General features: G+C 66.8%; 2 protein-coding genes across 2 annotated transcripts in view; one reads left to right on the top strand and one right to left on the bottom strand.

The window, feature by feature from the left end:
* TPRG1L (tumor protein p63 regulated 1 like) overlaps positions 1–942 on the bottom strand; it is a 3,756-nt gene extending 2,814 nt beyond the window's left edge. The window contains exons 1-3 of the mRNA XM_059376808.1: positions 608–942; positions 405–496; positions 149–325 (exon numbers count right to left, since the gene is read on the bottom strand). Of these exons, the coding sequence (XP_059232791.1) occupies positions 149–325; positions 405–496; positions 608–823 (485 nt within the window). The 5' untranslated portion in view covers positions 824–942. The remainder of the gene's footprint in view (positions 1–148; positions 326–404; positions 497–607) is intronic.
* WRAP73 (WD repeat containing, antisense to TP73) overlaps positions 1–2,369 on the top strand; it is a 16,998-nt gene extending 14,629 nt beyond the window's left edge. The window contains exon 13 of the mRNA XM_059376806.1: positions 2,168–2,369. Within this exon, the coding sequence (XP_059232789.1) occupies positions 2,168–2,354 (187 nt within the window). The 3' untranslated portion in view covers positions 2,355–2,369. The remainder of the gene's footprint in view (positions 1–2,167) is intronic.
* The last annotated feature ends 7,603 nt before the right edge of the window (positions 2,370–9,972 follow it).

The raw sequence follows: 9,972 nt of genomic DNA, 5'->3' as shown, positions 1-9,972 counted from the left end.
GCGCCCGCAGCCCCCGCGCCCGCAGCCCCCGCGCCCGCAGCCCCCGCGCCCGCAGCCCCCGCGCCGCCCACCGCAGCGGCTCCCGCAGCGGCAGACCCAAGGCCGCCGGGAAGCGGAGGCCCCGGCGCGGCTCCGCTCGCGGACTTACTTGTTGAGCGACTTCGGGGGGAACTGGAACTCCCCGCAGGAGATGGTGTCCACCGCGCTCAAGGCCACGCGCACCACCTGCCGGCACTGAAGGCCGATGAAGTCGTACTTGCAGATGAGCAGCGCCTGGTCCGTGATGAGCACCAGCCGCTCCTTCTCGTTGTTCCAGTGGTCGACCCTGCCCGCACACGGCCGTCACCGCGCGGCCCCGCGCCCCCGCCCCCGCGCCCCCGGCCCCGGCCCCGCGCCCCGCTCACTCGGTCAGCAGCCACACGCCCTGGATGTCGCCGTCCTCCACCGGCCGCACCACCACGCCGATCTCCTCCACCGCCTGCTCGATGGTGCCGGGCTGCGCGGGCGGCGGCGGTCACGCTCGGTCCGCCGCGGCCCCCCGGCCCCTCCCGCGGCCCCCGCCCCCGCCCCGGCCCGGCCCCTCCCCGGGACGCCCGGCCCGCCTCACCCGGAACACGAAGTACTCCTTGACGCGGGCGCGGCGCGTGGGGTCGTGGACGCTGAGCGGCCACAGCGTCTGGCGCAGCGGCGTGCCCGCGCCCGGCCGCCCCCCGACCCCGACCCCGCCGCCGCCGCCGCCGCCCGCGCCGACCTCCTCGCCGGCCGCCAGCACCGCCGTGGGGCTCGTGCCCGCCGAGTCCACCGAGTCCCGCAGCTGCAGCATGGCCAGGCCGGCCGCCGTCCCGGACCCCGAGCCCGCGCCCCGCACCGCAGACCCCAGACCCGGCCTGAAGAGGCCGCAGTCCCGTCGCCGCCGCTACCGCCCCCGGCGCCGGCCCCGCCCCAGCGCCGGCCCCGCCCCGGCCCTCCCCCTGGTCACCGCGGTTGGCTCGGCCCCGTCGGTCCCGCCTCAGGCTCCGCCCTCTCCCGCCCCCTCCTGCCCCGGCAATTGGCTCTTCGCCAGCCGTCTTCCGCGATTGGTCCTTCCCGCCGCCAGTTCACAGTCGCTCCCGCCCCTCTCCGCGCCGGAAGCGCACGCCGCGCGCACGCCCATTTCCTCTTGACGCGACGGGGAGGGGGGCTCCGGGGCTGGTTGCCAAGGAGACGCGGAGGGTGCGCTCGGCGTCCAGCGCCAGTTACCCGCCGAGGGGCCCGCGGGCTCCGCCCCCGCCGTGCGGGCTCCGCCCCCGCCGTGCGGGCTCCGCCCCCGGCGTGCGGTCTCGGTCCCCGGACGCGCCCCTCACTCCGCCGTCTCCCTCCGCCCCCTCCGAGGCCCCGCCCCCGCCCGGGCCCCGCCCCCCGCTGTCCCCTTCGACGCCCCCCTCGCCCGCGGCCCGGCCCCCGACGCGACCCGACGCCAGCAGGGGCCGAGGGTGCTGGAGGCGCTGCCCGCGAGGCCCGCACGGCCGGGCGCCCCGGGCGCGGAGCTATTGGGGGGGCCGCTCCGGACCGCGCAGCCGCGGCCTCCCTGCTCCCCGGACGCGGCCCTCACAGGAGGGGACACGGAGGCCCAGGCCACTTGCCCCGCCACTCAAGGGTCAGAGCAGGACTCTTGCCCCCAAGCGTCCCAGGCCCGCTCTAGTCCGCCAGACCCTAGAACTGCGTCTGTTCTTCTGGGGTGGCAGCTTTGGCCGGAGCAGGGCCACCCTCGGCTTCTGCCCTGCGGTCCCCCCAGGGCGTGGTCTTGGCCCAGGTCAAGCCCCAGGCCGTCTTCATCACCGTCCCCCTGGGGGAACCCAGGGGCTGTGCATCCAAAGCCCCACCCGGCAGGTCACTTGGGACTTCCGCTGCCTTGACGCGTGCCACCCACTTACTCCCCCACCCCCAGAGCTGTCTGGCCTCACCCCTGCTGTGTCCATCCTGGAGCACCGGTTACCCACGCGACATGCACGTGCCCACGCCCGCCCCTTAGGTTTATAGCCACTTTCAGAGTTAAGTTTCCCCAGCGCCCCGGGATGGAGGGGTGTGCGCCCTCAGGTTGGAGAGGGCTGGGGGCGGGCTGGGCCCCAGAGTGGAGGCGCTCACAGGTGACCCCCAACTCAAGGATGGCCCAACCTTCTGTCCCCAGGACCCCCCCAAGGAAGGGGCTGCAGGGATGCACACAGCAGGTCCTCGACACCACTGACCGCCCCCCCGGGATGTCCTCCTCGACAGAGACTGGGTGCCCCAGAATGTGGAGAGAGCCTGCCTGGTGCGGTGGGAGGGCGCGGGTCCTGGATCCCCCACCAGAGACTGACCTGGGCGTCTGCGCTTGAATAAAGACAGCCGGGAGGAGGGAGCAGGCCCAGAGCCGTCCGTCAAGTTCACGCTCAGGCTGGGGGAGCGGGCAGGCCCAGAGGGGACACCTGCGCCGGGCACTGCCGCTGGGGGGATTTGGGATTTTTCTGTTTCCAGAGGTTATGGGTCATAGCCAGGGCAACGGAGGCTGTGGCCAGTCATCTGAGGGACGACTCCTACTGGTGGGGGGTGGGGAGAGTTTTTGGTCCTACAAGGTTCCTGCCAGAGCTGCTGAGGCCGCCCTCCCGCCCCTCCCCAAGGTGAAACCGCAGTAAGAACATTGTATAATGAGGCTGCGGGTCCCTGTGGACTGGAAGGAAGAGTCCAGGCCCGGCACCTGCTTTCTGGGGCAGCCGGCCCCCGGGGTGGGGGACCATGAAGTCACTGCCTCCCACTGCCTCCCCGGGGCTCCCGTCTAGCGGCCTGCTCTGTCCATACTGGAAGAGTTTACATGGTTTGCTCCTTGGAAGAACACAGAGATCTCACACATGCCGAGTGGGTGTGCCAACCTGGGTAGCACAGTGCTTCTACCCGCTCGGGCCTGCTGAGGTCGGGTGGGACAGAGGCCCCTGCCTTCTCTTGACCCCAGGGCCCATAACGCCCTCTCTGGGCCCTGTCCCTGGCGGAAGGTGGCAGAGAGCCTCTCTTCTCTGGCAGCCAGAGCCGGGCGGAGCCTCTTTCCCCAGTCCCTGTGGGGTGGGCCTAAATCAGGCCCCGGAGGGACTGAGCCACTGGGCCGGTGTCCTCTGACCCCTCTCTTGGGTCCCCTCTCCATATGGAGGGGAGTCACAGCAGAGCCAGGGACTCAGGAGGCCCTCTGAGCCTCCTCTTACAGGGTCCTGCGGGGTCCTGCAGGGTCCTGGCCCCTCTTACCTCTGTCCACGAGGACTGGCACAGTGAAGCTCTCTGTGTGCCTCAGTTTCCTTCTCTGTTGCGTGTGGGTAATGGCCGTTCCTACTTCCAGTGGTTGTTGGCAGCCTGAAATGAGTAGATGTCTGTGGTGTGTCCAGGCCCCCCACCGGGCCCAGGTTCGAGCCCCGTCAGTCTCACCGGTTCCCCTTATGCATGCTGGTCCCAAGTGCCCGTATGTGCGCAACTACTGCCTTTGCTCCCAACACGCATGCATGGGGTCAGTGTTTCCCCCTTTTATGGAGAAGGAAACAGTCCCAGAGAGGTGGTCACTTTTTGAAGGCCACGCATCAGCCAGAAGCTAAAACCTCCTGAAGTTCCCAGCCCGAGCTCCCGCCCCCCACAGTCTGCTCCTGTGCCGGGGGTCCCGTGCTGGGGGCAGACAGACGGGAGCCCTTCCACTGAGACAGTGACAAAGCAGTGGGTTCCCGGCACAGTGACCTCCAGGGGCATCTCCCTAGCGTGGGGGTTGGGAAGGGGAACCAAAGTCCAGGGGACGAGGCTGCCAGTGGGCAGGTGTTTCCCATGGTGGGGGTGGGGGGTGGGCAACCAGCCCCGAGCGCCCCGCCGGCCCTGGCTCTGAGTTCTGGCCTGTCGGCGCGCGCTCAGGGCTGACTGTGGACCCATCACTGGACCTCCCGTCTCCCTTTCTCATCCGGAAAGTAGGACAGACAAAACCTGGCTCACAGGTCATCGTCCGGAGGCTTACAGGGGCTGACTGGGACAGAGGGGACCTGTCCGAACAGCCCTCCATCAGCGTTTGTGCCCCGACGGCTCGGCCCGTGGGGATGGCCGGCAAGCGCCGTGCAGGGCAGGGGAAGGCAGACAAGGGCCCGACCAGTCGCGGTGCCGAGGACCGAGGACCGGGGACCAGGACCCGGGACCCAGGGGTTGGGGTGCGCTTCGGGCGGGAGGACACTCCCTGCTCACAGATAAGGTGGAGAGGGGTGAGTCTTGGCAGGGACAGGACGAGCATCTCTCTTCTCCAGTGGGGAGGGGGAGCTGGCACTTCGGGTAAAGGCGCTGGGAGGAGCTGGGGGGTCCCTGGGCGGCTGGGGGCCTCGGGGCTTTGCACCAAACCCTTCCACACGGCAGCCACTGGGCGTGGGAGGGACCAGCGACTGGACTAGACTAGAGATCCGGCGATAGGCATGTCGCTGGGTCGCTGGGTCGCTGGGGTCCAGGACAAGGGAGACGGGAAAGCGGGTCCCATGAGGGAGTATTTGCCAAGGGTGGCAAGGGGTGAGCCTTTCACCCCACTTGGGAGCGAACAGGGTAGGCTGCCAGAGGACAGAAGACCCTGGGTCACAGGGGACTGTCACAGGCAGGGCTGGGCGTTGCTGGCGTGTCCGGCGGGTCAAGGGGGAGGGTGTCCAGCACTGTCAGAGCGGTGGTCCTTGAGGCTGCGTTTCCAGCCTGGCTAGAGGCGGCGGTGGGACAGGGACTGGTGACTGGCAGGGCAGGTGTCCGAAGAGGTCATGGAGAGGACGTGACCGCGGGTTACCCTGGAGCTGCCCCTCACGCTGCCCTGTCATTGGGACACACACTCTGCCCCCATTCCCATGGCAGGAGCTGCCTCCAGGACCACAGCCTTGAGGTCATCGCGGTGTGGTGACGGAGCCCGGGAAGGCCCCTGAACAAACTTTAGCGTCAGGAGGGTGTGGCGATCTCCTTGGCTGGTGGCGCCCAGGAGAAGCCTCGCAGGGAAGTCAACCCCTTCCAGAAACCGCCGCCCCGCCTTCTGCAGCACCCCCTCCTTCTCCCGCTCTGCCTGCCCCGAGACATGGGGGCACCAGGAGGGACAGGAGAGATGCCCTGCGCGGGCGTCCTTGACCTCTGTGTGGGGAAGGGACCCGTCCGTGAGACGCCTGGGGGCCGCCTCGGGTTCCTGAGTGCAGGAGGCCCGGAGATCCGCGGTGGGTCCCACGCACTGGGGAAGGGGTGCGGCGTGCACGGCGGCCGGCGAGGGAGGCCTGGGGCTGTGCGGCGGACTCGCCTCCCCTGGGGGGCTTTAGAGGGACAGGGAGGCCCAGCTAGAGGCTGAGGGTCGGGGCAGAAAGCTGGGCAGGGAGCAGAGGGGAGGCTGTGCGGGGCACGCACCACGTCTGGCTTCCGGCCAGCAGACGAGAACGCTCGGTCTGGCAAAGCTCGAGGGCACAAGCCGCCACCTCCGGAGGTCCCGGCGCTTGCGCTGACCGGTGGGATCCCTGAGAACGTGAGGCCCGTGACGGGGGGAGGGCTGTGACCCACCGTGCACGGAGGTGCCCGGGCTGTCCGACGCCGGCACCGCGGAGAACTCGACGCGCTCACTACGCTAGACCTCCAGGACCAGAGAAACAGACGCCGAGACCCCTAGAAAACGGCGTTCTCTTGTCTCTTCACGTTGTAAATCTCATCGTGCCCGAAATGGAGGCTCCCGGGGATAACTGGGGCGCTGCCCACCGTCGCCCGGCCCCGCAGGGGAAGGGGGCTTCGACCTCATGGACCCCGCCTCGGAGGCCCCGTCGCCGGCCACAGCGGCTCAGGGGCCAAGACGGATCTGAAGCGTCTTCCCCACACGCGCTAGGAAAGGTTCAGCTGTGAGAGCAGGTACCGGACGCCTTCCGTCTTCGCGACACCCAGCCGGACTCGGGGGCTCTGAGCCCGAGTGACCCCGGGACGTCCGTGTCTGTGTGTCTCCGGACATCTGCAGATGAGGGCTCCAGGCGGGCGACGTCTCCTGACGTCCGAGGCTGCTGCCCGAATTTACTTGTAAAGGGGCTTTCTAAACTGTCCTACAGAAGCAGCTTTGATATCGATAATGTACGTATGTAAAATTGCAAGTTTTCTTTTGTCTGGTAACAGGACAAGGTTTCCTTGGACTATTGGTCTGTCTTGATGGGATTGTGAAAGGTTTTTCCTTACCTTTGAATTCATCCTGGGGCCCCTGGGGGGCTCAGTGGGTGAAGCGTCTGCCTTCGGCTCAGTCATGATCTCAGGGTCCTGGGTCCTGGGTCCTGGGATCGAGCCCTGAGACCCGCTCCCTGCTCGGCGGGGAGTCTGCTTCTCCCTCTCCCTCTGCCCCTCACCCCGCTCGCGCTCCCTCTCTCCCTCAAACAAATAAACAAAATCTTAAAAAAAAAATAAGAGCCTCTGAATTTATCTGCCAGGAAGGCGGCTTCTGTGTTGTATCACAATTGTTTCCTGGGCCTCCTCCTGTCTCTATCGGGTCTGTGATTGCTCAAGAAAACAGAGTCTTCTCCAGTAGAACAGTTGTTTTTTAATATCCGTGTAACCTTCTAGATTTGCCTTTGAAGCCTTTCATTATCATTTTGATTAAATGGTATTGTTTCCCAGTGACCTCAGACCCCAAAAGTCAAATTCGAAAATAAGTCTTATTGACCTTGAACTAAGTTTGGGGTTTTTGCCGAGGTCCCTGGACCATCTCCAAAGATGCGTTCTCTCTCCTTTTCGCAGAGCGAGGCCACACTAAGGAGACTCACGGACACGCTGACTCCCCGGGAAGCACAGTCGAGCTAGAAGAGACCCGAACTTGTCTTGTGCTATGTTTCTATAAATCCCCAAGGATCCACTGTGTCCAGGCATAACGGCAGCCGCGGTGACTTTAAGACCTGCGTCCCCGGCGTGCCGCGCTCCACTGGTCAGTGCTGCACAGCCAGCTCTCAGCGCCTCTCTGGCCACGGCTCTTCCTCCGGGCTCTCTCCTCCGCACACGGTCACGGCTTCTCTCCGCTGCTTTGCAGGAGTGTTTCTGCACACGGGCTTCATCCTCCCGGAGACGCATGGAAGAGACCCCAGGAGGACCGGCTTCTGGTAGCCGCAGCCCACGTGTCTTCACCCGGAGGGGCCGGAACCGAGGTCTCTCGGTGCCTGCCCAAGGCTCCCTGCCAGTCCCATGCCACCCGCCTGTCCCTGCTCTCCCTCCCCACACTCCTGAAATGGGCGCGTTTCATCGATGACACAGTGGTCACCTGTGAGACACTCTGTGGGCCTGGCTGGAGCATCTGTGAGGGGGCAGGTTGGACCGTGAACACGTCGCCATGACGGACCACAAACATTCAGGGTCCAGACACCCCCATAAAGTTTCGGGAACTTGTCCGGTGAGGTGACATGCACATGTCCCCAGAATCTGTGATGGAGAAGATGCTGGCCTGCCTGTGCCCTAAGAACAGGAACGAGGTGCAAGGCTTGGGGGGACTTGGGGGCCTGGGAGGACTTTTATTCCCCACCTGTGGGCGCTCTGTCCCTGATGCCGCCTGGGGAAGCGGGGCACGTGCGCGGGGGCGGGGCCGACAGCGGCCTCGGGGAGCTGGTTCGAGCTGTGGGCATCGTGGCAGCTGGGCTGCCTCGCGCTTAGGCCGTCCAGGACTCCAGTGGGTACGGTTTGGGCGCCGTGGCCGAGACAACAGGGGGTGCCCGAGGACTCTGACGGCAGCTCTGGAAGGGGCCGGAGTCACACAGACCCCGTGGAGCGCCCGCCCCGAGCTGTGCGCATGGCGCTCCTCCAGGAGCCTCTTGCGAATGAACTGCCTGGCGTGGTGGGGACTTGCCTGCCCAGTGCGGGGGCAAGACCATCTTCCAGCGACCACCTCCGCTGTGGCTCAGGGTCCTACACTGGCCACGTGGCACGCCTGTTCGCAGCGGAGGAGCGCCCTGTCCAGCAGCCCACAGTCCCCAGAAACGCAGACACTACAAGGCCCTGTGGGCTCCTCTGAGCAAGGGTTCCACATGCCCCGGGCGTGTGCAGATGCCGCCTCTGGCCCGACCCGCACTGTCCCGGCTCCATGTGAGCCAGGCTGCCCCCGTCGGAGAAGCAGAGCCCCTAGACGGCGATGGGGGTTCAAAGGCCATGACGTGGGGGCTCCCCCGTCCCTCTAACCCGCAGCAGCAGGGGTGGTCAGATGAGATGACTGACCAGTAATGTCACCTCGCTGGGACCACTGAGGTACGACCACTGATGCTGGGACGTTCGACCCAGGTTGTAATACCTTTCAGCGACCCCCTGATTGGATCCATCACCCCCCAGCCCAGACTGGGACGCCTGTGGAGGTGCCCAGCCCTTACTGAAGCTGTGCAGCTGGCCGGGCTGGCAACGGGCTGTCCTGCTGGAAGGGCTGGGCCACCGCTCGCTCTCCCGGGGGCCCCGTTATTAGGCCACACACTCAACCTGAAGAAACGCAGTGTCGCCGGCACGGACCGCACACCGATTCCGGGCCACAGCCCGGCCCCAGCCAGCTCCTCATGCCCGACGGGGCTGCCTTCCCGCCAGCTCCGTGGTGGGCACCCCCGAGTCCAGGCCCTGAAGCCGCAGCTGCAGCTCCGTCTCCGCGAGGCCTGGCGGGCTCACTCCGTTGCTTACAGGACGATCGTTCAGCCCCAGCCTTGGGCCCGGAGGATGCTACAGCACAGGACCAGCCTCGCTCAACTCACCCACCACGCGGCATTCGAGGCCGGTGGGGCCCCGGAGAGAAGGCCGTCGTCTGGAACCGGAGGCCTCGAGCCTCCCCGCTGTCTCTCAGGGAGGCACCCGCGCCGGCAGCCGGAGTTCCTGTGTTTGGACCTGATGAGTCCCAGAACGAGTCCTCCTGGTTCGTTAAGTCACACGGAGGACCAGGTGAAGGCCCGGAGTGCTCGGACCGCCGGCTGGGGGCATCGACTACACCCAGGCTTCAGATCATGGGGCTCTTGCTGGAAAAAGGTTGTTATCTCGGGAACGACTGTCTTAACCTGTGTGTTCTCTGGCGTGGGCCTGGGCTGTTTCAGGGGCCCCTGCCTGCGGTGCGGCCGGACAGCCCCTGAATGGGCCACGTCTACGCTCGCGGCTCCTCTCGCTGGCCACCGAGGGTCCACCTCGGAAGAGGGGCGCGCGAGATCGCGAGAGCCGGTCACGGGTCACCGAGGGCCGGGAGTTGCGACCGCCGGTGGTCCCTGGAGCTGGTCCTCACCCTGCCCTGTCACCGGGACGTGTGCTAGGCCCCCCGTTCCCATGGTGGGAGCTGCTTGCAGGGACGTGGCCGGGAGGTAGTGTGATCTGAGACTGTCCGAGGATACCGGAGACTGAGCCCCGCGGAGGGCCTCTCCGAACTTTAAGATTCTGGCGAGCAGGTGCAGGGTGCCTCGACTCGACTCCCAGCGGCCAAGCCCAGCCTCGGGAAGAAGTCCCCTTGCTCGTCACCCCTGCTCCCTGCCCAGCTGGCGCGTCGGCCTCTCTCCGTCTCTCCCGGCTCCGTGTACCGCAGCCGGCCCGGGACCCAGCGGCTGGAGGGATGACACGCGGGGGCCCCGCTGGAGCGAGACTGTGTAGGGAAAGCGAGAGCTGGACGTCCGGGCGCTGTGGACCACGAGTGCGGTGCTGGGACCGAGAGCCACAGAGAGAACAGAATGCTCTGCCCAGCGGCAAGCCCGAGTCTCCGTCGTGGGAGGAAAGGGCGGGCACGCGGGGGCCCAGCGCCCGTGAGACGGCGGGCCCAGCGTTTCTCAGGATGGCGGCGGCAGCGGGTATGAGGAGAGGACGCTGGCCAGGGTGCCTGAGCCTTTGGTGGGTGAGGGGGGCACCCTGCGGGCCCGTTGTTCAGGGGACCACAGGGGGAGGGTGGAGCCGGCATCGGGTAAGGAGCCCCGTTGCTGGTGCAGGGTTCCCAGGCAGCCTCCCCGACCTGCCACTCCCCGGGGCTAACACAGCAGGACT

Source organism: Mustela nigripes, chromosome 14 (assembly GCF_022355385.1).
Source record: "Mustela nigripes isolate SB6536 chromosome 14, MUSNIG.SB6536, whole genome shotgun sequence".
In the NCBI taxonomy this organism is placed as follows: domain Eukaryota; kingdom Metazoa; phylum Chordata; class Mammalia; order Carnivora; family Mustelidae; genus Mustela; species Mustela nigripes.
Note: the sequence above shows the minus strand (reverse complement) of the source record. Positions and strands in the feature narration are given on the sequence as shown.